The 27855-nt window shown below is 36.5% G+C and overlaps 4 protein-coding genes across 12 annotated transcripts; 2 read left to right on the top strand and 2 right to left on the bottom strand.

Moving 5' to 3' along the window:
- On the top strand, positions 2408 to 5634 carry LOC109726969 (xyloglucan glycosyltransferase 4-like). Of its 2 annotated transcripts, none has more exons than XM_020256809.1 (6): positions 2408 to 2781; positions 2887 to 3551; positions 3829 to 4137; positions 4221 to 4511; positions 4605 to 4718; positions 4898 to 5634. In XM_020256809.1, the coding sequence occupies exons 2-6, from the start codon at positions 2910 to 2912 to the stop codon at positions 5537 to 5539; spliced, it is 1998 nt and encodes a 665-aa protein (XP_020112398.1). In that variant the 5' UTR covers positions 2408 to 2781; positions 2887 to 2909; the 3' UTR covers positions 5540 to 5634. The 2 variants fall into 2 exon arrangements, with proteins under 2 accessions (XP_020112398.1, XP_020112391.1); XM_020256802.1 differs by having other exon boundaries at positions 2409 to 2781; positions 2884 to 3551.
- On the bottom strand, positions 8042 to 15144 carry LOC109726998 (protein PLASTID REDOX INSENSITIVE 2-like). Of its 5 annotated transcripts, none has more exons than XM_020256875.1 (4): positions 14843 to 15144; positions 14667 to 14765; positions 14206 to 14413; positions 8042 to 8239 (listed from the first exon to the last, which is right to left on the bottom strand). In XM_020256875.1, the coding sequence occupies exons 1-3, from the start codon at positions 15101 to 15103 to the stop codon at positions 14219 to 14221; spliced, it is 555 nt and encodes a 184-aa protein (XP_020112464.1). In that variant the 5' UTR covers positions 15104 to 15144; the 3' UTR covers positions 8042 to 8239; positions 14206 to 14218. The 5 variants fall into 5 exon arrangements, with proteins under 5 accessions (XP_020112464.1, XP_020112453.1, XP_020112456.1 ...); XM_020256864.1 differs by lacking the exon at positions 8042 to 8239 and adding an exon at positions 9726 to 10282; XM_020256867.1 differs by lacking the exon at positions 8042 to 8239 and adding an exon at positions 11897 to 12097.
- Positions 10281 to 14060, top strand: LOC109726985 (nucleobase-ascorbate transporter 6-like). 4 transcript variants are annotated; one of them, XR_002220672.1, is made up of 14 exons: positions 10281 to 10477; positions 10843 to 10940; positions 11076 to 11252; positions 11344 to 11444; positions 11567 to 11642; positions 11740 to 11799; positions 11890 to 12074; positions 12177 to 12273; positions 12364 to 12450; positions 12545 to 12603; positions 12679 to 12770; positions 13201 to 13273; positions 13382 to 13542; positions 13654 to 13796. XR_002220672.1 is itself a non-coding variant. In XM_020256822.1 (14 exons), exons 1-14 carry the CDS (start codon positions 10354 to 10356, stop codon positions 13870 to 13872), a joined length of 1614 nt encoding a protein of 537 aa, XP_020112411.1. In that variant the 5' UTR covers positions 10281 to 10353; the 3' UTR covers positions 13873 to 14060. The 4 variants fall into 4 exon arrangements, 2 of the variants coding, with proteins under 2 accessions (XP_020112411.1, XP_020112426.1); XR_002220670.1 differs by having other exon boundaries at positions 13366 to 13542; XM_020256822.1 differs by having other exon boundaries at positions 13196 to 13273; positions 13654 to 14060.
- On the bottom strand, positions 20621 to 27133 carry LOC109728124 (cyclin-D2-1-like). Its single transcript, XM_020258455.1, has 8 exons — positions 26645 to 27133; positions 26406 to 26492; positions 24929 to 25024; positions 24626 to 24827; positions 24351 to 24481; positions 23930 to 24108; positions 21273 to 21435; positions 20621 to 21030 (listed from the first exon to the last, which is right to left on the bottom strand). The coding sequence occupies exons 1-8, from the start codon at positions 26945 to 26947 to the stop codon at positions 20851 to 20853; spliced, it is 1341 nt and encodes a 446-aa protein (XP_020114044.1). The 5' UTR covers positions 26948 to 27133; the 3' UTR covers positions 20621 to 20850.

Here is a 27855-nt window from a genome sequence, read left to right as displayed (position 1 = left end):
GCTATTAGTTTAGAGCTCTTTATTCAGTTTTATTTGCTTTCTGAATGAGTATTTTTAAATAATAACAAAAAAACTTGGTCTGCAAGGATCGTAATTTTTATAATAATTCCTCGTCCAATAGTTGTAGGGTCTACAAATATCCTTTTTATTTTTAGTTACAAAAACGATAAAACAAGTAGTAAAAAAAGAAAAATAGGCTTTTGGATCACGTGAGTTGTAGGATTATAATCTTAAAATGAAACCCAAAAATTGAAGAGAGTAATTGGTATGCGAAACGGCCGCCCCTATTGTGTATGAGTCACTAGTGTTTATAATACTATGATTTCACTTTAATACTGGTAATGGGCCACAATAGATCGGTTTAAATTACCTGAGTGGGGCCTATTTTAGTGTGAGCCGGGCCAGGTCGGGCCCGGTTGGATTTTATTGTAACTATATGGGGCACCGGGGAATAAGCTCGAGTTGGGCCTTAGGCCCAAAAATTCGAGGCCTTAATTCTCATAAGTATTGGGCCTCGATATTATTCCCTCTATATTATAAGAAATTATTCCGTTCTTAAAATATACTCAAAAAAAAAAAAAAAAATCCAAGTGTCATCAAACTAAAGTTCAAAGAGCTCTAACATATTTTAATCTTTTTTCCCCTGCCCTATCGTAATTAAACGATCCAAATGCATTTATTATTACGTTCTCCTTTCATGGATGTGTCTCGTTTCGGTTTGTTAGGTGTACAATCCATTCGCAACGACCGTTGCACATGGAGAATACAAAAGCTATAGGGCTTTTTTTGCAAATAGCCCCCTGACAAATTTTATTTGTAAAAATAGCTCCGTTTAAAAATTATTTGCAAAAATGGTCCTACCCCTGCCACGCCAGCGCCATATCAGCGCCACGCGGGCAAGGCGGGCCCAGATGTTTAAGTTGAACACGGTGAACCATTCACCGCCGTGTCTAATACAAATACCTCCAACTTAGCCGTGTCTAATTATTTGTATTGGGGTATTTGTATTGGACACGGTGAATCATTCACCGTGTCTAATTATTTGTATTGGACACGGTGAATGGTTCACCGTGTCCAATACAAATAGCTATTTTGTATTGGACACGGTGAATCATTTACCGTGTCCAATACAAAAACTTTGTATTGAACACGGTGAATGGTTCACCGTATTCAACTTAACCATCTGGCCCAGCCCCGCCCGCGTGGCGCTGACGTGGCGCTTGCGTGGCGGGGCCAGGACCATTTTTGCAAATAAATTTTTGACAGGGCCAAATTTAAAAATTTTTTTTGTAAGGGGGCTATTTGCAAAAAAAGCCCAAAGCTATATTACTTAACATGTATTGAATCATATGAATAATTAAACAAAGCTATTATTACTCCCATTATAATATCCAACTTTTCCTTTGTGAGAATAATCAAAGTATTCCTTCATTTGAAATATAAACCTACATTTTAAAAAAAGTCAACCCGTTTAATTAGTTTATTTGTCGGTGGGTATAGCAGTTGTTGGAAAATTATTTCTTAATCCTCACTAGTCACTAGAAAAGTAGATGAGAAAATGCTACGTACCAACAGAAGTTGAATTAAAATAGAAAAATATAATTGAACTATCAAGAGCAGTTTCGAGATGTGAAGTTCTAACTGAAGTGGCGTTTCAAGGAAAATTCCCTAGTCATATATATTTTTTTCATTATTTAATAAGTAAACTATGTGGCACGTGGTACACAAAACTGAGAGAAAATAGCTATATCCTTTAAGCCCTTGTTTGGTTGGGGATTAAGGGGTGGAATAACTCCTTAATCTCCATTTTATTCCCAAACACCCCAAAAAATGGGTGAAGTTAGCTAATCCCACCTCAAATAAATTATCCTGAGTTAGTTAATCCCACCTAACCCTACCAAACTTCAACCAAACACTATTTTCTATCCACTATTTTTCTTATCACACCTACTCTAACCAATCATTATCTTTCTTTATCAATCATTATCTTCTTATTCCATCTACTCCAACCAAACACTATTTTTTATTATTCTAGACTAACTCCAACCCCAACAAAACACAAAAAAATTTTAACTCCACTTTAACTCTGAACTTAACTCTATCTCTGGAATAGCTACTTTTTCCTTAACCCCGAACCAAACGGAGGCTTAATGTTTGGTCAAGCTTAATTAGAATGCAGGTTGATGTTTTTTTTCACATTTTCAGTTAAATTTATTTGAGAAAAAAAAAACGAATCATACTGATCTTTAATTCTCTCTAAAAAAAAGAAAAGTTTGATCAAAACATGTCTCTTTTATTTGTCTATTTATAACGAAGTCAAAATCTTTTAGTACTTAGATGATGGTGCTATTTTTATTGAAGCATAAAGTATTAAAGAGAAAAGTTGGTTGGAAAGCCATAGTTTTTCCTTATTATTATTTTTTCCTAAGTTTTACAAATTCTAAATTAATATAAGAATTCAAATGTTGTTAGTATATACATTGCACTGATTTAAATGGCAACACTTAAAATTCGTGGTTGTATTGTGCTGGTATGCTTGGATGCTTTGTTTGCTTCTTAAATGATACAAGGAATATATTTTAATCCCCATGATATAAAAATGTAAAACCTACCAACATCCTCTCCACTCTACTCTGGAAACTAAACTCTCTCTCTCTCTCTCTCTCTCTCTCTCTCACACACACACACACACACACACACACACACATTGTGTGGCATCTTGGTTTTGAGGTTCTTCTCTCTTCAACATACACTCAGTTACTGTTTTGTCAACTTTCAGAGGTTTACTATATACTCTGTTTTACAGTTATTTGCAACAATTTTGTAATAATTTCCTTGTATCCTTAAAAATATATTCCAATTTTTTCTTTATCTATAATGCAGCAGTGGCTTGGGAAGTAGAGTAGAAGATGGCTCCAGTATCTTTAGTAGTGACAATGGAGAACCCCAACAAGTTATCCGTAGTAGAAATCGATGGCTCAGTTCCTTCGCCGTTCTCCGACAAGGAGAGATCCAAGAACACAAAGCAGTGGATATGGCTGCTCCTACTCAAAGCTCAGATGGCTCTCTCCTTCCTCTCCTGGTCACTTAAATCATCTTCTAAGTTTCTCGTAGCCGCGAAGAAACGCATGTTCTTATTCAACAACAGATCGAAGGAGCCGCAGCGAAGCGGCAAACTGCTTATCTTTCTAAGAACTTTTCTCACCCTTACTGTGCTCATACTGCTACTGGAAATCTATGCACACATGAATGAATGGAACTTACATGTCATACAACCTTCCGAAGTTAGCAATTTCGCGCATTGGACTTATTTGAGTTGGCTCTCCTTTAGGGCGAACTACGTTGCTCCGTTTGTTATGTATCTCTCGAGATTCTGCGTCATTCTTTTTCTCATTCAATCGCTAGATCGGTTTATTCAGTGTTTTGGGTGTTTCTGGACCAAGTATAAGAAGCTCGAGCCGAGATTGTCCGAAGAAGATGTGTTAGATGGAGAGGATTCTTCTTCCTACCCCATGGTGCTAGTTCAGATACCCATGTGCAATGAGAGGGAGGTAAAAGAAACTAAAATTCTACTTAGTTTGCGATGATTTTTGCATTTTTTGCGCACAGTGTTGTGTTTTTCCTGATGATTAGTGATTAAACACTTTTTAAAGGACACATCTGACCGCGTTATATTGCTAATCATAGGTAATAAACTACAGAAAAGTTATATCAAACAGGGCTAATGATTCTGCTACCAGATGATACCAATGATACAGCGAAAGTGCCCCGCGTGCTTGTCGACTGCGTATTTCATTTTTAATATTAACTCATTTAATGTTCTTACAGGTGTATGAGCAATCCATAGCTGCTGTTTGCAACTTAGATTGGCCGAGGGACCGACTATTAATTCAGGTCTTAGACGATTCTGATGCGAAAAGTGTTCAATTTCTTATCAGAAACGAAGTCTCGAAATGGAGCGAGAAAGGGGTGAACATAATCTACAGGCATAGGTACTTCAGAACAGGGTATAAAGCCGGAAACCTCAATTCCGCTATGGCTTGCGACTATGTCAAGGACTACGAATTCGTCGCCATTTTCGATGCTGATTTCCAGCCAAACGCTGATTTCCTTAAGCTCACTGTACCACATTTCAAGGTACCGAAAATTACGCACATATTCGTACAAGATGAGTTCATTTTCGGCTAGAGGTACCCTCCAGCAATCTTTTCTTGTTGCAGGACAAGCCTGATCTGGCTCTTGTACAAGCTAGATGGTCTTTTGTGAACAAAGATGAGAACTTGCTAACGCGGCTTCAGAACATCAACCTCGCCTTTCACTTCGAGGTGGAGCAGCAGGTCAATGGCGTCTTCCTCAGCTTCTTCGGGTTCAACGGGACGGCCGGAGTGTGGAGGATCGAAGCCCTCGAGGACTCCGGCGGTTGGCTCGAGAGAACGACCGTCGAGGACATGGACATTGCGGTCCGTGCGCATCTCAGAGGGTGGAAATTCATGTTCCTCAATGATGTCAAGGTAGAGATAGCAAGAAATTCGTATCTTCGTTTCAAATCAAATTTACGTATACTTTTATACGCTGAGAAACGAAATAAGGTGCATTTTTGTTAGGTACTCTGCGAACTTCCGGAGTCATATGAGGCCTACAAGAAGCAGCAACATCGATGGCATTCCGGCCCCATGCAGCTTTTCAGGCTGTGCCTTCCCAGCATTGTAGCCTCTAAGGTTTGGTTCCTGATCAAGTTCACATCTTGCTCACTCTATACCGTTGTGTTTGAGCTCAAATCGAGCCCACCAAGTGCTAATAGTTTTCTATGCCAAGAAGGGGTGAATCACACCTATGATCATTAAAAACTTAAAAAAGTTTTTAAGTTTGCTAATGCATAGCTTGTGATATGTAGCAGGAGATATCAAGATGGAAGAAGCTGAACCTGATATTCCTATTCTTCCTCCTGAGGAAGCTGATACTCCCCTTCTACTCATTCACACTCTTCTGCATCATCCTCCCACTCACAATGTTCATCCCCGAAGCCAAGCTACCGATATGGGTCATCTGCTACGTGCCCATATTCATGTCCCTTCTCAACATCCTCCCTGCGCCCAAGTCTTTTCCTTTCCTTGTCCCGTATCTCTTATTCGAGAACACGATGTCCGTGACCAAGTTCAGTGCCATGGTCTCCGGGCTCTTTCGCATGAACAGCTCCTACGAATGGGTCGTCACTAAAAAGACCGGCAGGTCGTCAAATTCTGATCTACTGAAAGTAGAAGCAGAAGCAGAAGCAGAAGCAGAGAAATACGCTTCGGAGTATGATATTGAGGTGGCCCGCGACGTAGCAGAAAAGAATAAGAATACAAATAAGAGTAAGAATAAGAATAAGAATAGAAATAGATTGTATAGAAAAGAGTTGGCGCTCTCGTGTCTACTTCTTACCGCGGCGGCGAGGAGCTTGTTATCAGCGCAGGGTGTTCATTTCTACTTTTTGTTGTTTCAGGGGCTCACTTTTCTTGTAGTAGGTTTGGATCTTATTGGGGAGCAGAGTGGGTGAGTCACAAACAGAGTGATTCTTCCTAATAATTCTTTCTTTTAATATATACATAAATAGTTTTTACATCAATCAATTCTTTTGGTGATTATAATAATTTCTATTGAATGTGGAATTTAAATAAATTAAATATATATGCTTTAAGTCTGAGGAATCGAGGGAATTTATCAGTTGTGTTTATTATTATTTGTCACGTGAAAGAAAGTATATTTAATAGCTAAAGGAAACACTGCCCCTTCCCTTATTGGGCCTCAAAATGGGCCCCTCCCATAACAGTCCTTGAAATGGGTCTAGCCTCAAAATGGGCCTCCTCTAAATTACCACAGAAGAGATAGAAACTCGGGGCCCGGCCCATAACACTCCTTAATGGATTATAATTTTATAAAGGAAATTGACTGGGCCACTGGGGAAACACAAAGAACAGCTAGGAAGTGAAAAAAAAAAAAAAAAAAAAATTACAATTCGTTTTTTTTTTTTTTTTTCCTTCTTAATTAAAATTATCCAATCTATCCTGCAAAATTTTTAGAAAAAAAATAAAGTACACGGAGAAATTGCATGATCACATTTTCAGCGGAGTTCATTTCTAAAAAAAAATAAACAAATCAGACAGCTTGCAATCTCTTTTAGTCTCTCTAAAAAAACAAAAATAATAATAAAGCTGATGAACTGGATACCCAGACTCAAATTATTGGGGAATAAATTTGAAGTTCTGATAGCTACAACATTAAATGCAGCCCAATAATTCTCCTCCCCTCAAATAATTCCCTCCCCACCTCCTCTCTTTGATTGCGAGGATTAGTGATCTATCACATCATATGCTTGGGCTAATCCTCATGCTAGGTTGAGGAGTAGGAAAATGTCCCCATATCAAATCTCATCCCTCAGATCACTTTTTTCTTTTCTTAATTAGGGCTCCGGAATTTCCTGCACAGAATCTTATGATCATCACATATAATTGGAGGTCCCTACTTTCCCTTAGATGAGTACATCATTTAACCTGATAATAATATGTACCCAAGCATTTGGTCAAAATTAGACCTATTATCACAGAGTAGTGCTTTTAGCAACTTTTTGTTGCAAAAGTAGAAGATAGATAAACATTTGACAACAAAAATTTACTATTATTTAATCCAAAAAAAAAAATCTCTGACCCCTAATTTGTAGACCCAAGAACAGAACGAATTGGCCTTTTGAGGCTTCTTAAACACAAAAATCCGAAAAGTAGTATTAGTATAGCTAAAATGGTGTAGGAAAATGAGGAGCTCTAATCTCAAGGAGCTCAATCATTCATCCAAAGTGTTTATTGGTCAAATAAGTGGCCCCAGGATCAGGAGATCGTTGGGTTAGGTGGTTTTAACCCGCCGCTCACAAATAGCAACATCCAATCGAACAATCTATAGAGGAGGAGGGCTCGCATATTCCCCGTCCCTGCTCCAGCTGCATAATAGCTTCGTGCGCGGAAAAATTCTTACCTTCTTCAGCATTGTCTCTCGTCGTCCATCTCCCGAGAAATTACTGCTTGCATGTGGTGCACCACTCCGCGTTCATCGCGTAGTTTACTTCGCAACTTAAAAATCTTAAAAGCCTTTTTGGGCTTAACTAAAGAGCATTTTTTTAAAGAAAAAAGTAGTATAGTATTTGCTTCATTTATTTTTAAAAAAATAGATTTAGCTAAAAATGTGAATCAATAAAAATTTGGACTTAAGACCTCAGATATTAATCATCAAATCCTTTACCATTTACATGAGAAACAATTAATCCGAAGTGCATTTTTCTGATCATTAAAAGCGCTTTCCTTTCCCAGTCCATTGGACCAGATCCTCTACTAGGGCACTGATTCCTCATGTACACTGCAAAATTATTAAATGCACTATCTTAAAAACGCAAAGAAAACTCTTTCCACCAATCACTGCGTGACATACTTTGCCCAACTTTTTGTTTCTTCCCCCAAAATTTTGTTTCTTTTGCCTCCATTACAGATCTGCCTCATTTATGACTTGTATGTATCTCAACACAACATGTCCTCTCATTATATTCTAAAGTTAATAATAACTACACCCCAAATATATCATTGGTAAGCTTAGTACAAAATGCGCCACTTTTTTTATTTTATGTGCTTGTACGATGTGAATTGAAACTTCGAAATTCGAATGCATTTATTTAAACAAGGACATGGGTTTCTTAGGGAGATTATGTCGAAGTTTCACTGCAGCAGAAGAAAGAAAATTAAAGAGAGACAAATTTAAAGCACCCGAAAGAAGCTGATTGAGATTTATGGTGACATTTTTTTTATGATGGCACGGGAAGAGTCGACTGGAACTTAGCATCATATTCTTTGAACAAAAGAAAAAAGAAAAAAGAATATCACTATCCTAATTTCATAAATGTTTCATAATCATTTTGAGCAATTAATTAATTCTCACGATGTTAATAAAAATTCTCCCATCAAATAGATACTAAGCTCTCTTCGTTTTATAACAACTATTCAATCAAATACTAGCTACGGAAATTAAAAGTATATATTGAGTGCTTGGAAGAGTTGATTCTAACATTCAAACAAGAAAATTACTGGAAATTTCGAAAAGGACGAGTAATCATCAGATAAATGATTTGATATTAAAAAAAACCCTTGAAAATTGACAGGTGGTTATACTTCTCTATCCATCAATAAATGCCTGGAATTGAATCCTGCTCAATTCTAACCTAGAGATTTAGAATCAGAAATAAATTATTTGAGAGAAAAATATATATGAATTTATAGAAGATGAATTGATATGCACAAGGGATGATGATTTCAAATGATAATAGGAATACAGTGACTAAGATATAAAACCCTACTATATATGAAAAGATGCTATGCAATCTTAAGGAAAGCATGAAGAATGTTGTTATAAAGAATTATTCTGATTGGGTATTAAAAAAATTCATAAAGAAATAAAGAATTATTCTCATTGGCTAATTATAACATCACACATACAAATTGCATGATTCAATGTTATCCTCCTTGCATATGTAGTTGCATAGCTTACCTCTTTAAATAATTGACCCTCACATATTTTACCTTTTTTATCTTTTTTATTTTTTCCATTTTTCCAACCCTTTATCATTGTGTAATCAGATTGGGCAATCAATACTTGGTTTATCAAGTACTTTCTATTTGCAACCATTAATTTTATTTAGAATAACAGTTCTATGTGGCATAGATATAACATTTCTAGACAATATGTAATGGGTAATAGTGTCTTGAAATATTAGCACTCCCACCTAATTACCGATAAATCATTTTGATAGTCAAAAAAATTTAAAACTTTCTTCTCTAACAAAATATAAAAAGAGTTTTGAAGCATAAAATTAAAAGTTCTTACTAAAAATCCCTTCTTTTGCAATGATAAATACTGTTGCAATTGATAACTATTAGTGGCAATAACAATTTCTTGCAACAAACAAGAATCGTTATAAATTGTTGTTATAAATCTTGTAGTAATAAATGACACAAACTGTTGCGATAAAATGTACTTTACAATAATTTATATTTCGATCCAATATAAATTGATAAAATAGAAGAAAATTATTGTAATATCTTATTTTGTAGTCTTTATTCTACTATAGAAAGTTATAAATAAAATTAGAGTTCGGTTACTACGCTATCAATAGCACTAAACAATTGGCTCTATCAAGTTTTTCGCTGCTAGATCGAATCTTTTGATCATTTCTACCCGTTAGAATATATTATTGAATCAACTACCCATTCAATCTTAGCAGACCACCCCTAACTGTATATCTCTTCATCCAAGAACCGAAAACCTAATAGCACCAATGACTTGGTGCTACTAACAGTATAGTACTCTAGTTCTTAAAATTATTATAATGTTTTTACTAATAAAATTCGAACAAAACTCCGGTGAAGTGGAAACAATTTCTAATATAAGACTCTGTCACAATATGTTATCTTACAAACGACTCGAATCTCGATGCAGTGTGAATGATAAATAAGACGGCCACATTAGAAACCGTCCTACAATTTTCTTATCTTACTAACATTCTTCAAACTGCAAAAGACCGTTGATACGCAATCTCTCTCTCTCTCTTCTTTTTTTGTCCTCAAAAAGAGATTCATGTAGCACAAACTTTATTTAAGCTGCTGCATTGGAGTGTGAGAACCCAGTTACTGGGAAAATAGAGAGAGAAATAGAGAGTAAAGAGGAAAATATTAATCTTTAGGTAGCATTCTTTACTTCCTACTGAAGTTAGGCTTTACAGAAAATACACACACATACGAGAGAGAGAGAGAGAGAGAGAGAGAAAGAGAGAGAGGGGTAAAGAAGAAGAAGAGAGAGAGAATAAAAGGAGGTGCGGCAGAAGATTCCTCTGCGACGAGGAGGGAGGAAAAAAGAGAACAGAACAGTACAACAGGGGGGGAGGAGGGGTGTGGGATTCATTTTCATTTTCATTTTCATTTAGGTGGTATTGTTGTTGCTACTACTTCATTCTCTTCTTTTTCCCTTCTGAGTATCTTTTGGGCTGAGTGTGTGTGTTCACTTCTTTCACTCTGTTGGAGAGCTCGCACTTCTTCTTCTTCCTCTTCTTCTTGTTGCTCGTTTTTCTCACCTGGGTTTTGGATTTCTCGGTCTTTTTTAGCTGTGAAAAATTAGATTTTGATACTTTTTTCTTTGGCGGGTTCTTTCTCTCTACTCTCCGGAGAGAGAAGAGTGTTAGGTTTTCGCTGTGGAAATCCTGTGTTTGTTTCTGCGAGGAGATAGGAAAAAGTAATATTAGTAGTATTAGTAGTAGGAGTAGCAGGAAAAGAGGAAAAAGCGATGGCCGGACCAGGAGGCGGAGGAGGGGCGGCACCGCCGCCGAAGCAGGATGAGTTGCAGCCCCATCCAGTGAGGGAACAGCTCCCCAACGTCTCCTACTGCATCACTAGCCCCCCTCCTTTGCGTGAGTTACTATATATTTTTATGAGTATAAATTTTTTTGTAATCAAAATCTTCGACTGTTAGATATATCTTTTTGATTATTTCCATCCGTTAGATAGAAAGAGGTGGTTGAATACGTTGCACATGCACATTCTGTGACAACATGTCTTTAACCACTACTCTCTCTGTTTCTATTTATTTATAAAAGATATTTGGATTTCGTGTTTCTGCTGTATCCTTTTTTTATTAATTTGAACTCGTTCAGTACAGAAGTTTCTGTATTTTGCTATGCAGATTTGGTTTGCTTCATATTTTAATGCGCGACTATTGCAGCATTTGTGAATATAATTTATCACTTTTGAATCTGTTTGCATTTCTATTATGCAGCTGAGGCCATTCTACTGGGATTCCAACATTTTATTGTTATGTTGGGAACCACTGTTATCATTCCAACTGCACTTGTTCCCCAGATGGGGGGAGGCAATGTGAGACTTAATTCTCCCTCTCTTGTGTTACATTATGACTCAAATTTCTCTTCATTTTTTTGCCATAGATGCAACATTTGATTTTTATTTCGCAACAAAAATTTATTAATGACATTTATTTCCCCCTTCTGTTAGGAGGAAAAGGCCAAGGTTATCCAGACACTGTTATTTGTATCTGGCATAAACACCTTCTTCCAAACCTTCTTCGGAACTCGATTACCGGCCGTAATCGGAGGGTCGTATACGTTCATCGCGCCCACCATCTCTATCATCTTAGCCGGCCGATATAGCGACATAGCAGACCCCCACGAGGTTGCTAATTGCTTTTTCTGTATAAATTCCTGTTAATCTAAACCGCATTCCGATTAACAATTAACATTTAATTTTCTTTGTTTTCGCGAAGAAATTCTTGCATATAATGCGAGGAACGCAAGGCGCACTGATTGTCGCTTCGACACTTCAGATTATTTTCGGTTTCAGCGGTCTTTGGAGAAATGTGAATAGGTTGGTATGAATGAAATGGTTTCTTCGCGGTAATTATGTTAATGTTTCATGATGTGCTTAGTTGGTTTTTTTGTTTTTGTTTTTTTTGTTTTTTTATCCCTACTTGTTCTGTGTAAATCCAGATATTTAAGTCCATTAGCGGCAGTTCCGCTGATCGCGTTAGCTGGGTTTGGGCTATATGAGCTTGGTTTTTCTGGAGTAAGCTTTTAGTTCTTTACCTTATACATTTTTTAGTGTTCATGGTTATATCTCATCTTTTAAGCAATTTCTCATGTTATGTACATTAAACACGCAGGTTGCTAAGTGTGTTGAAATTGGGCTTCCACAGATTATTCTACTACTAATATTTTCACAGGTAAGGTTTCCTGTAACAAGCACAACGCAAATTGCATATAATCTGAAACATCTAGGGAAGTTGATAACTTGATATGTGCATTTTCTACAGTACATACCTCATGCTATACAATCGGAGAAGTCGGTTTATGGTCGTTTTTCCGTCCTATTCTCGGTTGCAATTGTGTGGCTGTATGCATACTTCCTCACTATCGGCGGGGCATATAGACACGCACCGCCAAAGACGCAAGCACACTGCCGTACCGACCGCTCTGGGCTCATTGGCGGTGCTCCATGGTACATTTCCTATCATTTCAATGCTAAAATAGTATTTGAATGCAATCGATATAGTAAAGGCACTGAAGATGAAAATTTCTTTTTAACAAATACTGATTGCAGGATAAGAATTCCTTATCCCTTTCAGTGGGGAGCGCCGACATTTGATGCCGGCGAAGCTTTTGCAATGATGGCTGCTTCATTTGTTGCTCTCGTAGAAGTATGCTAACACTCTCTTTTGGCAATTAAAGATAAGATACTATTATTTTTCGTTTTGTGACCTAAGCCATTATTCACTTTAACCTTGTAGTCCACTGGGACATTCATCGGGATTTCGAGGTATGCAAGTGCTACGATGGTGCCTCACTCAGTTCTCAGCCGCGGCATTGGTTGGCAGGTTCGGCGTTCTACTTATCATAGCCCTAAATGCGTGATCAAGTTATTGCCAACTTTTCTACAAGACGTGATCGCTAAAAGTTTTTCTATTTCAGGGTATCGGTATCTTGTTGGATGGCTTGTTTGGGACTGCAAATGGTTCCTCAGTCTCAGTGTAAGAATCAGATAAAGCTAATATCAAGATCCTTCTCCTTACTGTTGAAGATCATTATTTTACTCTCTTGTGCAGCGAAAATGCCGGGTTGCTAGGATTGACCCGCGTCGGCAGTCGAAGAGTGGTGCAAATATCTGCAGGGTTCATGATTTTCTTTTCCCTTCTTGGTAAGTTACAATTCTGCCGCAACCATCTCTATGCATATTATCCTCCTGAATGAACTTTTGTTGCAAATCACACAAGGGATAGCAAGTGTTACTCCTGGTGGGCAGAGACAACTACAATATATATATATATATATATATATATATATATATATATATATATATATATATATATGCTTAGCTTTAGTTCTGTAGCATGGTAGACTTTTATGTACATGTTTACACGTCGAATAATATCTTCTAGACAGGCCCATAGTATGTTGGCAATTAGCTTGCTGTAATATTCTCTTTCTTGGGTATCATGCATAGGCATCAGTACTGAAGCTGATACAATTTGTAGTGCATATAGACATTCCAAACCTTGCATAGCTTATGTTGGCTACAACCCGCCAATTAGTAGACTACGTATTTACTTTTTCGTAATCCAGGAAAGTTTGGAGCAGCGTTTGCATCTATTCCTGCACCGATATTTGCAGCCTTATATTGTCTTCTCTTCGCCTACGTCGGTAAGCTTAGCTTTTCTGAAACAGCTTATCATCAATCTTTAACCAGATTTGCTAATTTCCATTTACTTTCACAACACTTGAAATTTATGTAGTAAATGGATAAAACAGGTGCCGTGGGTCTCAGTTTCCTTCAGTTCTGCAATCTTGATAGCTTCAGAACTAAGTTCATTGTAGGGTTTTCTGTTTTCATGGGCTTATCAGTTCCGCAATACTTCAACGAATACACCGTTATCGCCGGTTATGGCCCTGTTCACACTCATGCAAGATGGGTATGCGAAGAAGTTAATCATTTATGGCCACCAATTGCGATTTCATTCTGATTTGTTATTCCAGCATTTTACTGACACTGGTTGTTCTTTTCTTTGTTGTTTCTTTCACAGTTTAATGATATTATAAATGTAGCATTCTCGTCAAAGCCGTTTGTTGCGGGTTTCGTGGCGTTTTTCTTGGACAACACCCTCCTCAGGCAAGACAATGCTACGAGAAAAGACCGAGGTAATCACTGGTGGGAAAGGTTCCGGTCCTTCAAAACGGACCCTAGGACTGAGGAATTCTATGTGCTGCCGTTTAACCTCAACAAGTTTTGCCCTCCAGATTGATCTAGATAAGAAGGCAATGCACAAAATTGGGACGAACTTATCTATCTAGACTCTTATGGCATTGTCCTAGTGTTGATTTTGTTTTATTTGGTTGATCAAAAGAAAATTCTGTGAGATCGATGAATGAATGCCGATTCCCAATGGACTGGTGTAGTACATGTTTATTAGATATATGTTGAATTTGTATATGGTGAAATTTTTTCTCAATTGCATTCAACTAACACAAATAAGAGGCGGTATGAATAATTGCAAATCACAGTTTCTTGTAACTTGTACAAAGAGCTATATCTAAAAGGGCATGGTTGTTAGGAAAATTGCACAAAAACTATGAACCTGAAATGCTTGCTCACTGAGGTCGCCGAGAAGTCCAAGTATCCCAGTCGTCGTCGACATGGTTTTGCGCCCATAACAGCGCGGCCCTTGCCGCCACGGGACCGCCGGGGAGTTCCTTCTCCTTGAGTGCGAGCAACATGTCGGTGAAAGGCTCCACCAAGAGTGTCCCTGGACCTCCATATTCCTTGTGCAAGAAATCACTGAATATCTACCCAAAAAAACACCAATTTGAATAAGCATAATCATAAATTTAGCTGAAAATATAGAGCAATAAGGGTTCGAATTTGCGCTAGGGACGGTCGGTAATTTACATTATGTATAATGTTAATTCTATATATATTGGAATTCACATTTCATCTCAAAAAACCGATTTGAATCATATATTGTCACAAACAAAATAAAAAAAAAAAATCATCTATTTGATAAGAAAAGTAAATCTCTAGAGATTATGCAGAACCAACCTGTTCGCATGTTTTGACAACCTCATCAATGTCGTCTCCAAACACTTCCTTGCTCTTCAGAAGCTTCTTCCGAAGCTCGCTCCCAAATTTGTGGGCCTCCTAAAAAATAAAAAATTACGAGAGAAAATAAACAAAAACAAAGACCCCAAAGAGAAAAAGTTGGGGAAAAAACTCACGGCAACGGCGAATTGGGGGATCGGGTCGGGGTACACGTACTTGGGCGGCTCCCATGGCGCCGCTTCTAGAGGCTTCGAGAAAGAACCAAAGAAGCTTCTTTTGGAGAGTGAGGAGGGAACGAAGCGAGCGCACAAATGGATCGAACCACGCCGAAGTGGAGGAGGAGAAGGGGAAGAGAATTTGGATGGAGAGATCGCGGCGGAGGAGGTGACGAGCGGGGTCGAAGGGGCGGAGATGGAGAGGGAGGCGAACGGACTCATTGGATGCGGGCTCGGTGTGCGAACGTGGTTCGCTATGGGCTCGATCGGTTATGTAGCGGGTAAGGGGTCGCAACAATTCAGGTCCGGCTCGAAAACGGCACCGAATAGTTACACTGCGTCTGGATTTGACCCGGACCCGAATTAAAATTGGGCGTCGGGATCCAAATCCAGTTTGGCCCAATGTTAAGCTAAAATAACTGTATAAAGTGTTGTTAATATGAATCCGGATCATTGATTTTTTTAGGTGGGATCGGATCGGGTCGGATCGTATGTTGACACCACTAGTACTAGCGGGTTAACCAAAGCCCAAAGTTTTGAATGGGCTGCTTTAGTTCTCATCTCTGGTAATTTAAGATTGAAATCCTCTTAGGCCTAACCCATCTAAACCAAGGCTTTAAATAAATGGGCCTTTCCCATGCCGAACCTTACGATCAAATTGTACATAATTAATTATAAACCCCTAAGACGAGACTCAGAATAAGGATTGCACTCGAACTGAGCCATTCTAGTTTGGTTGGATTTTGGGGCTCGATTAAGCTAGACTATAAAATAAATGAGCTGAGTTCAAATGTGCAAATAGGCTTGAAATAGTTTCAAATTATATCTTAAGAATTAAAACAAAGAAAATAAAGATAGAATGAAGACTGAAATATCATGCCGCTAAAATATTAGCTTCACATCAGCTATTTTGCACGTGAGGATTTGATTGCTATATATAGTTCAGAAAGCCGAAATTAAAAAATGTAGAGTTTTCGGGCCAAAACATTATCTATCTCATAATTTAAGAGCCACATGCGCAGTTTAGCCTAATTACTTGTGAATACGCTAAAAGCGCAGTGCTGAAATCTTGATAGCCAACATTACCATAACTTTTTCTTTTTCTTTTTCTCTTTTTGGATGATGCTTAAAACATCCAGCATATGTTGCAGCAGAGTGTTATTTTATTGTTGTATTTTATTTTAATGTTCCCCCAGTGGAAGTCTCAATCAAAACAACTTTATATTCTCTCCAAGAGTAATACAATTAGAACTTGGTCATGTCAAACCAATACATACTCTCCAATTGTAAAGCCCTTTAATTTCTCTCACCAACCAATTAATAAGCACCGAATCATGTATTCATCTAGTATCTTTTGGTGAGCACCTCCTCTTTGAGCCTCCCCCACAGCCATCAAAGTGTCTTTTGCATTGGCCAACTACTTAAATCATGGCATGAACAAAGAGGAGAAAAAAGTAGAAGGAAAAGGTGAGATCATGGGTTTCAGAAACTCATAAGGTGGTGGCTCCCTGATGATTGAACAGAAGACCTTTAGCCTCCTCCACTTCTAATGGAGAGGTCATATATATCATGCCGAAACTTTATAGGTGCCGCGGTGGCCAAATATAGATCGTCATGCGCCACGATCGATCGCCAGCTCACTCAGGCCATTGTCTCTGGGGACTCGTTTAGTCGCGTCATCAATTCAACATTTACCCTCAAGAATATCACATATTTATCTACGAAGATGTTACTTTACTGGATCTGTAAAGGATGTATATAGCTAAGCAGCTTTAGCAATTTGCTTTGATGAGTAAAAGAGAAAATAAAGGCAAGCAAGATAAGGGGGGGATGAGGCTTTCTGTTATAGCAATGCACATGGTGGTACGTAATTGTTGAGGTAGTGGAGCCATGCTAAAACCAATTAGCGAAGAGGCATCTTCCAATGAGTTAATAACATTAACATTATCCAACCGATTGTCCCTAACACAAGTGGTAAAAAGTTTGGTGGTCGGGTTGGTATACCTGAGGTTTCAAGTTCAAATTTTAATTGATTCATATTTTCAGCTAAATTTATTTCTAAATGAAATAAACGAAGTGGGTAGTATATTATCTTTCTCTCTCAAAAGAAAAAAAAAAAAAAAAAATTGCCCACAAAGCAGACACCACAAAACTATATGCCCCAGGAGAAGCCAAAGAGTTGCACACACAACACACTGCAAACCCATTCGCGCAAAAGAAAACACCATCCATCTCCAAATATTCTGCTATGATGCCCACTTTTGACTCCATTATTTTTCCAGGGGCCTACAACAAAACACTATATGATGAGCTTTGTAGTTCTTGCAATCCAAAAGTGCTTTTGCAAGCAGGTGGAAAAGGCTGAAGCACCTCTCCCCTCTCTCTCTCTCTTTATCAACTTGTGAGGTGAAAGAGAGGAGCTGTGTAAAGAGGTGAAAACAGCAGACTTTTTGATTTGGGTGTGGGAGATAAAGGGGCATTGGCTTCTGGGATTGTTCATAGGATTCCTTACATGCAGGGGAGAGAGAGAGAGAGAGAGAGAGAGAGAGAGTGGAAAGGAATAGTGGATGTGGGAGATAGCATAAAAAGTATATATGCTGATCAAATTCTGTGCCTAAAGGAGATTTTTGAAAGGTGTTCAAAGTGATCACATGTGAATTCTTAGTACTGTTATTTAATGGATTTAGTACCAAAAATAAGACAAGAAGATTCGTTTGTTTGTTTAGGCCTACAATTTCTAGACAAGATAATTTATTTAGGATTGATGAGTCCAATGAATCAGGCTTAGGTAAAGAGTGTACTAATGTTATATTGTTATTTTCTTTATCTTTGTCGCCACTCGTGTCACTCATATTACTAGACGGACTACTAAAATTGAATTTTTAAATTTATTTGTTAGCGTGTTTTGTATTCGAACCAAAGCAAATTCTGATAGGCATTTCAAAAGTTGTCTCAGTTTCTAATGGACAACAGTATAAAAGAAACCTCTAAAGCAATGATCCTCTTCATGGTATTATCCTTTACCGTGCTTTTCTATTGCTGATGACATTTCACCCTCGAGATTGACGATCGTTCGTCAATATAGAATAAGCTCTTCAACTCGAGCTACACCGACTTATGTGCATCACATTAAGAGCCTGTTTGTTTGGCGTGAACTGGTGTGTGAAGCTCGAAAGACCCAATATGTCCAGAAACCACATATTTGGATCGTTAATAGGTTGAAGTTGCACATCTAATAGCGTGATTGTACGCATCATGAGAAGAGCTTGATTGTGTGATCTAGTTCATGCTGAAAGAGCTAGCAACGACTTCGTCCAAAAGGGCAGAGAAATTGACCTCTCGTAACTCGCCAGCTACGCAAACTTGAGCTCAATTTTTTTTAAAAAAAAAGAAACCAAAAAAACCTCAGAATTGGCATCATCATTTGAACCAATTTCACGTCAGTATGATGCAATACACTTGCCCAGTTATGACCATCTTTCCACAGTGTCGTTGGGTACCATCAACATGACTCAATTTATGATAAAAGGTGATTCTCACTCGATCTTAGGCCAAATTTAAAACCTTTTGTCCCATTGGTTAACTACGTACGTACTAAGCTTTGATGCATCTTATTAGTGGATCATTTTTGATACGAGGAACCATAATTGTAATAATAATTGTATAGGTACGTATAAAGATGTGATGTGATGCGTGACTTTTCCTCACTGGAACGTGACTAGTGTTTTTGTCGGACCCAAAGCGAGCCGTGATTAGATGGACCGCAAATATGGGCGCAGCACACGACATGATGAAGCGAATCATGCATCATCAATAAATTGAAAGATTCAACACACGGGGGATTCAATTGCTTTAATATTATGCATGTGTTCATCCTCTCTCCGTCCATTATACGTTGTATTAAATTTGTAGTAGGGAATCATAATATTATATGTATGTATACTTTTTTTCAAATTATTCTTACAGATAAATATTAAAACAAATTACAACATAACAATAGTAACCAATAAATTTTTAATTTATGCCTTGTGAAAAGACATTTGTATTATCCCTTTAAATGAAAATTTTATATTCTCCATAATGTGATCTTGCTAATTTAACATGAATTTATGTCGCGGATTCGCATTATTGAGTCGACACTAGTATGTGTGTGTGTGTGTGTGTATATATATATATATATATATATAGATAGAGAGAGAGAGAGAGAGAGAGAGAGAGAGAAATTTGGGCAAAATTCATTCTATGTTATTATTGGCATATCTTATTCCAACATGCAAAATGGACGGGATATATAGGTAGATAAAAATAAATAAACTTTTCGGAAATATGCCATTTGTAGAGATATTAATATAAATATACATTTACTTTGGTAAATACAAATTTCAGAGATATAACTAGGAATGTGCTGGGTCCCACTAACATTGGCCTATTGCATTATTATATTATTACAATGGGTAATTTGAAATGTAATCTAAAACTTTAAAATATTATAGATGCTCCTCCAAAGTCGAAAATGTTATATAAATATATCATAAATGTGTCTCTAAACCCGCAAATCCAAAGCCTATGTCCAAAACCCATTAATGCTTATAAGGGTATAAATGACATTTCACCATTTGAAAACATGTATTTATAAAATTATATATTTTCATAAAAGTATTGGAAAAAAAAAATGCCTCACCCCAATCGGGGTGTACAATATACACCCCATTTATTCAAGGGTGCGGTGCCCCCATCCTTAGGTGGGTGGAGTGTATATTCTGAACCCCCAAAATGGTGTTCCATCAGCATTGCTCATTGTAAAAAGGGTTAGTCGCATATAGCTCTCCGTAAACATAACGAATAGTAAATATATCACTACAAAGTTCAATTTTTCATATGTATTCCTACAAAAGTTCTAGTATTTTCAAATATACCTTTGCCGTTAGGATCCGTTAAAACAATATAGTTAACCATAAATAAAATATTTAACTCTGATTTGTGAATGAGATAAATTGATTTTTTTACCCCTTTTATATTATTTTTGATGGTAAAAATAAAAAAAAATAATCACTGAAATTTTTTGAAAGGACATTTTTGTATTATTTTAACAGTTAAATTTTTTTTAAAAAATATTTATGATTGCAAAAATATTATTTCACTTTTCTTTTGTTGAAACATAAATAGTGCTCTAACAGTTACTACAAATTAGAACGACAAATATATTTGTTATTCGATATATTTATCAGAAGCTGTATAAAATTACTGAATTTTTACAGAATAAATATAAAAAATTAAATTTTATAAAAATATATTTATTATTTGATATATTTATCGAAACCTGAAACCTGTATAAAATTAACCCTACTATATAATTGTGGCCTAGATAGTTCGTTACCACAGCGCGGGAAAGAGAGAGATTCTCCGAGTCCGTACCTGACTTATCGAGCTGTATAATTTGGACGTATTTTTCCGACCAAAATCTGTCCGCTCCAACCATTCCGTGCGTACGCGCGTATGCGACCGCGTCATATGGCAGCGTCGCATGCGGAGCCCTGCCCCGTGCGGACGTGTGCGCATAGAAAGCTGGGACGCAGTGGCGCACGGTCTCTCCGTGCGGTCAAAGCTCGAAGCATATTTTTGCAGAGCCCAAAAAAGAAAAAAAAAAAGAAAAGAAAAAAAGCTGAGTTTTGCTTTATAGATTTCGGAAACTCACCACTTATTATTGCTCACGTGACTCCATTGATGCGTTCNACTCAACAAAAAGAGGGGAAAATAAAAGAAAGAAATAAAAAAATCATCTCCCATGCACCAGACCTAACTCTTGGGACACAAACCAATATTATACTAATCTCTGCACACTTGTTAAACTAACCAAAACACCACCCAAACTCCTCTAAGACAAAAAAAATACTGAGGAATCTGCAAAAACCCAATAAGAAATTCATAGATAATTAATTTACTTATTGTGAGCCTTGTGTTGTGATCCTTCAATTGCTATTGAGTTTCCTTCTCTTGGATGGAGGAGAAGAGGAGGAGGATGAGACCCCTGGGCCCAAATTAACTGTTGAGGTTGTTACTCTGAGCTGAGAGAGGATCATTGGTTGCTTCCTCTGTATTATACCAATAGCTATTTGCTGCATTAGCTGGTAGCAGTTGCTGATCCCTTCCTACAAATAATAAAACACAAAAAGAAACTTGTTTTTTAAGGTAGTGTTTAAATGCCCGTATATTTTGATCAGTATATCGCTTTTGTTTGTATGCAACAAAATAACATATACAGTCTGAAAGTCATGAAATGCATGCATTATTCTGTAAAGTTATAACTGTATTAATGTTCATATATCCAAAAATAAAGGCCCCTCTTTTTTTCTTTATAATATTTGAATGAGAAGTTTAAGTTCTTATTTACCTCTGTGAGTCCAATACACCATGTAACAGCAATCTCAGGATTAATAAATGCTAGAGCTGGTGTCTCATCAGTAGCACATATTATGGCAGCTGCAGCCATTGATGATGGGCAGTGATCCAAGAAGTCCACATCTGCAGTGTATTTTCTCATTTTTATTCCACCACTAGATGTTAAGAAAATTAAGGTACGAATTTGTTTCATATATATATATATATATATATATATATAATATAATAGTATATTTGATTTGATGATTCAACGTGTTCCAATCCCAACATAACAACATTGCTCGAGTCCAACAAGGAGTTCAATTTTTGTAATCACTAGTTGTGCCTAAGGAGGAAAATAGGTTAGGTTAATTTGGCCTGGCTAGCAAAAGTTGTAATGCTACTATGCACCAATTGACAAGGACGTGGAAAATGACTAATCGTGCGCTTCAACTCTCAGTCGATTAATTATTAACAGATTCATTTTTACTATATAAATTTTTTTTGTTAATTTATCAATTCAGTACAAAATAATATAATAAGTTAATTCACATATATATGTGTTAATTAATTTTAATATATGACATAGACTTAACAACACATTGGCAATATGTCAAATTTTTTTAGGAATAACAAGCTGGGGAACATATATTGTCAAGAATTAAGTGACCTTTAATCGTCGACCCTACGAGTCATGAAATTTGATGTAAACTTTAGCTCTGTTGTACAACCTTTCAATAGCCCATAAAGGTTAATTAATAACGTTGAAATAACTATTTATACTAGGTACATAAAATAAAATAAATAATTATTAAAATGCAGATGATCAAGATCACATGCAATGATTTGAAAACTTATTTTTACTTGTTGTATGATTATGAAGGTCCAGGTAATAATGTCTCATTGTACAAGGGGTTTTTGTCCTCCACTGCACGTCTCCATCCCATTTGAGTACCATTCGCCCCTCCCCATTACTCCCAGAGGGTTAATGGCAATAAAGTTGCTAGATATTATGGTGGAGTTGACCATACTCTTTGGTTGGAGAAAATTAAATAAAAAAATCAATCTATTTTGACCTGTTGAAGACGTTTTCTCGTGTTATTTATGGGTCATTAATGAAAAAGTACTTGTCCGTATTTTGATTACTATTATTCGTTAATCTAAGTACACAATTTTGCGTCCGTAATTTTCCTAAACAAATATGTCAAAATTTGTGCTGAAGAGCTGAATATATATATTGACTCTCTTTTGGGAAGAAGCATTGTGAAAACATTATTGTGTTCATTAGTTTGAGGTGTGCATGATATACTGTGATGCAACTTTAGAAAAAGAGATGCTGAAGTGGAGTATTAGGAGGAATTTGGTGGTTGGTAATTGATTAAGTACTCGTTTATATCATATATATATATATATCTATATCATTTGGAATTGACCATGATATATATCATTAAAATAATTAATTAGTGATTGGTCTATATATATATATATATATATATATATATATATATATATATATATATATGAATTGGGATGGAATTAAAGGGGGCGAAAAAAAAGGCTCAATAATAAAGAAAGTTTAAGAAATAATCTCATAAAGAGAATGAAATGGTGAAGTAGAATGAAGAAAAGTCCAAACAGCTAGCAATTTATTACTACAGTAAATAATTTTAGCTCCAACAGTACTACAAATTGTACACAAAGACATTAGGCTATCAACTCAAAACACTTTTAGGTACAAAATTATATATCAGAATTTGTTTTTATTGATCATGAAGTCCAAGTAAGACAAAGTATCTTCAAATCAAAGGCCCCCAGAGGCCTTTTGTACACAAATAACCATTTAATCTTAGCTCACCATATTTATATATATATATATATATTATATATGCATGAAGTGGGATCAATAAGTCACTCCAAGCATTAACAAATGCATGTGTAGCCAATACATGCATGACACTTATAATCACACCACTCAAAGACCAATAAAGAAAATTTGCGAAAAAAAAACAAAGGAAGAAAAAAAGAAAAAACCACAATCAAATTTCTGATGGAGGAGTTTGACCAACTGATGAGCAATGTGGAACATGATCTTTTGGGCTTGGAAAAATGAGCTCCTTTATTAATTAAAACCACAACACCCCCTCATTTAAATGCTCTTCTCTCTTCCCTATGGCCTTAAAAAGGCCCACCTCATCTTTTCTCTCTCCTCTACTCAACAATCAATGCTCCTTTTGATTGGTAATAGCCCCACTCCCTTAAACATGACAAACATATCTTCCCCTCCTCATATGTTTTCCTTTTCCTCCCCCACACAAACAAGCATGCAAATGGCAGATCCCCCACCCTTGGGAATCTCCCATCATGGCTTATCTAAATAGCAAAGCCCCCACAAATAAAAGAGCTTTAAAAAGAAAAAAAAAAAAAAGAGAAACAACTCAACAAAAAGAGGGGAAAATAAAAGAAAGAAATAAAAAAATCATCTCCCATGCACCAGACCTAACTCTTGGGACACAAACCAATATTATACTAATCTCTGCACACTTGTTAAACTAACCAAAACACCACCCAAACTCCTCTAAGACAAAAAAAATACTGAGGAATCTGCAAAAACCCAATAAGAAATTCATAGATAATTAATTTACTTATTGTGAGCCTTGTGTTGTGATCCTTCAATTGCTATTGAGTTTCCTTCTCTTGGATGGAGGAGAAGAGGAGGAGGATGAGACCCCTGGGCCCAAATTAACTGTTGAGGTTGTTACTCTGAGCTGAGAGAGGATCATTGGTTGCTTCCTCTGTATTATACCAATAGCTATTTGCTGCATTAGCTGGTAGCAGTTGCTGATCCCTTCCTACAAATAATAAAACACAAAAAGAAACTTGTTTTTTAAGGTAGTGTTTAAATGCCCGTATATTTTGATCAGTATATCGCTTTTGTTTGTATGCAACAAAATAACATATACAGTCTGAAAGTCATGAAATGCATGCATTATTCTGTAAAGTTATAACTGTATTAATGTTCATATATCCAAAAATAAAGGCCCCTCTTTTTTTCTTTATAATATTTGAATGAGAAGTTTAAGTTCTTATTTACCTCTGTGAGTCCAATACACCATGTAACAGCAATCTCAGGATTAATAAATGCTAGAGCTGGTGTCTCATCAGTAGCACATATTATGGCAGCTGCAGCCATTGATGATGGGCAGTGATCCAAGAAGTCCACATCTGCAGTGTATTTTCTCATTTTTATTCCACCACTAGATGTTAAGAAAATTAAGGTACGAATTTGTTTCATATATATATATATATATATATATATATATATATATATATAATGAATACTTGTTACTAATTATATTTTTACATTACCTTGGATTGTAGCTAAAATAATTTGTGTCGCACGCGAAACCAGATATTTCGCGTATTTTCCGGAGGAGTCGATCTTGTATGCGAAGAAATCGACAAAAGTAAATGGTGTCACGGATCGAAGCCTCCAATTTAGTGAAGTGAGGACTAGTAGTTCCATCCGTCTTATGGTTCGAGGCTCAAAAATATATCTTGCATCTTCGACCTGTCGAAATATATCAAATTTTTTCTAACCATTTTATAAATTAAGAAACATAACTATTATTGGTGTTAAAAAAAAATGTAGGGAGTGTAATGTAATTTTGCCTGCAGGTCCAAGAGGGATGGGACCATTGTTTCCTCCATCTTTGCAGCAAGAGAGAGGCAAGTCACTGCTAAGAGTTGCAGTGCCCATCCATTTTCCTGCATTTAATTATTAATAATAAACACCATAAGCTCTTTGTACAAGCTCCAATAAAATAATGTACTACGTGATATGATAGAATATTAGTGTCGAATAATAATAATAATATATATAATAGATGAGGCAATCTAAACTTTGTTTTAACAGAAAAGAAATAGGGAAAGGAGATGAAGGGAAGCATGTGATGTGCTCCAAAATGTAAAAAGACACATAAATTAAGAACATACAGCTGCAGATACGACAAGCATGTAGCATTAATGAAGAGGGAGTGAGATGCTTAAAGAATATATGAAGTACAAAAATTTCTAATTGTCTAAATTAAAGAAAGAAACTTGAATCAAACAATAATCATTTTAATAAAGCCTCTTTATTATTAGTTCGTTATACATATTATTTTTAGTTTTCTTAAAGCATAAGGAAAACTCATAGTTAATGTTTCTTTCTAAACATTAAACTAGACGTACACTAAACAACACATAGCATCTTAAATAGTGATGCTATGAAAAGTTACACCTACACAAATATACATAACTTCCTAAAGTTACAAAGGGTTAAGTGAAAGAAAAAGGCTAGAAATGTAGTACAACAATGCATGATTTTTATAGCTAGAAAAGTTGGTACTAATGTTATCCTCAATGTAATTGGTACTAATGTTAGTTATCCTTAATTGATATGGACAATACGTATATGGTATATATATGCACTCATAATACACGGTAACATTTAAGACGGAAATTACAATACCCTGGACTCGGTCTACTATGTTATCTCTAAACCGAACTAATTAATATGCAGTACATGGCAAATTAGATGACGTACAAACAAATAATAATCTCCTAGAAAAAAATGTACTATCGCGTACACCACGGATCTTTGGACTACTATATATATATACTAATTAATAAGTTTCCATTAGCCTATTAAAATGACTTAATACTGTATAAACAGGAGAAACTACTTGTACAGTATCCAATATCTCTTCATCAATATATATATATATATATATATATATATATATATATATATANGATCTTTGGACTACTATATATATATACTAATTAATAAGTTTCCATTAGCCTATTAAAATGACTTAATACTGTATAAACAGGAGAAACTACTTGTACAACTCTCTCTCTCTCTCTATCAATATATCTCTCTATATATATATATATATATATATATATATATGAAAAAAAATTAAGGCCTTGTTTAATACTTTTATTTTTTTGAATACGGATTTTATTTAATAAAGTGTACAAATCATATTTGTTTCGTAATAAAAAGGTATGTATATAACATCAACTTTTTATTTTTTTACTTTAAATTTCTAAAAAAAAAAGGTAATAACAAACGAGGCCTTAACATAATACCAAGGCTTACCGGTAAATGGTGACGGGAGAGGAACCGATCCACGTAGTTAACGGCGAGATACGCCGTTAACGGACGGAAACTGTAATACTCCTTAACCTGAAATATTTTTTTTTTTAAAAAAAAGCCAAATAAATGACCAAGAGAAAAATAAATAAATAAAAAAGAATCTGGCTCAAGCTAGCGACAAAGAGTGGTAATAATCTAACGTGCGCCTTGTCCCTCTCGGAGCGAACCGGGTTCGGATTTACCTTGAGGATCCAGGCGACGGACTCGGCCCGGGCGAAGGGGTCGAGCGAGCGCGACCGGAACCGGTCCGGGTAGTCGAACCCGGGCGAGTACTGGGACTCGCCCTCGATGAACCCGGCGATGGACTCGTCCGAGTCGTCGGGGAACTCGGGATCGTCATCGCCGGGGAGGGCGAAACTCGGCGCCGAGTCCTCGCCGAGCGCGCCCTCGTCCTCGCCGCACAGGAGGTCGCACCCGCACCCCGCGTGTTCCTCCGATGGGCCGTGCCGCATAGTCGCATAATAGTACGATGCGTACGTCCTCATAGCTTCCCCATCGATCGCCCTGGGAGAGAGAGCACCCCAACGCGCTCTATGCGAACCACCCCCACTTTTAGAGAGAGAGAGAGAGAGAGAGAGAGAGAGAGAGAGAGAGTATAGTGGAGAGGAGAGGGAGTAGTGGGAGTAGTGGGAGAGTGAGGCGTGGTGTGGTGTTCTTTCTCTCAGAGTGGATATATACACAAAAAGATTATACTAATGTAGGATGATAAAGAGAGGGAAAGGGGAGTTTGGGAAATGTACCCTGCACCCGCTGCATTATATCTTGTACACCCCGCATCTAGCAATCTTATATTCCTTTCCCATTTTGTAGTTTGTGTTAAGATTACTTTTATGCCCCTTTTCATTAGATATATATTTAGTAGATAATATGATATAAAGAACCGGTTTTACCTTTTAAGCCATCTAAGCAAGTGTGTTGTGATTCCTATAATTTGCCTAAGGCTTGCTGAGTTGTAACGCATGTTTGGGTGTCAAAATAAGTTATTTATTTTTAATTTTTACATTATGAATTTTTTTAATATATAGTTGTAATTAAGTTGAAAGTTTGATTTTAAGTATTTACAAAATATCAACAATTGTGATTTAGTGGATATCATATTAATTTCACCGAAAAGATAATCTATCTTATTCTTAAAAATATTACTTTAGTTAAACATAATTTTTATCAATCATATATGGCATATCTATCTATTCTTTCTTATTACATTAAAGGAGGGTTTGGGAGGCCTAGAGAGTGACACGTGTCACCCTCCCAAACCCTACTTTACTCTCTTTCCCAATATATATATATATATCTATTCTTCTATTCTTATTTCTTATTACATTAAAGGAGGGTTTGGAAGGCCCAGAGAGTGACACGTGTCACCCTCCCAAACCCTCCTTTACTCTCTTTC

This window comes from Ananas comosus, linkage group 2 (genome assembly GCF_001540865.1).
Source record: "Ananas comosus cultivar F153 linkage group 2, ASM154086v1, whole genome shotgun sequence".
NCBI classification, from domain to species: domain Eukaryota; kingdom Viridiplantae; phylum Streptophyta; class Magnoliopsida; order Poales; family Bromeliaceae; genus Ananas; species Ananas comosus.
This window is presented reverse-complemented; position numbering and strand designations above follow the sequence as displayed.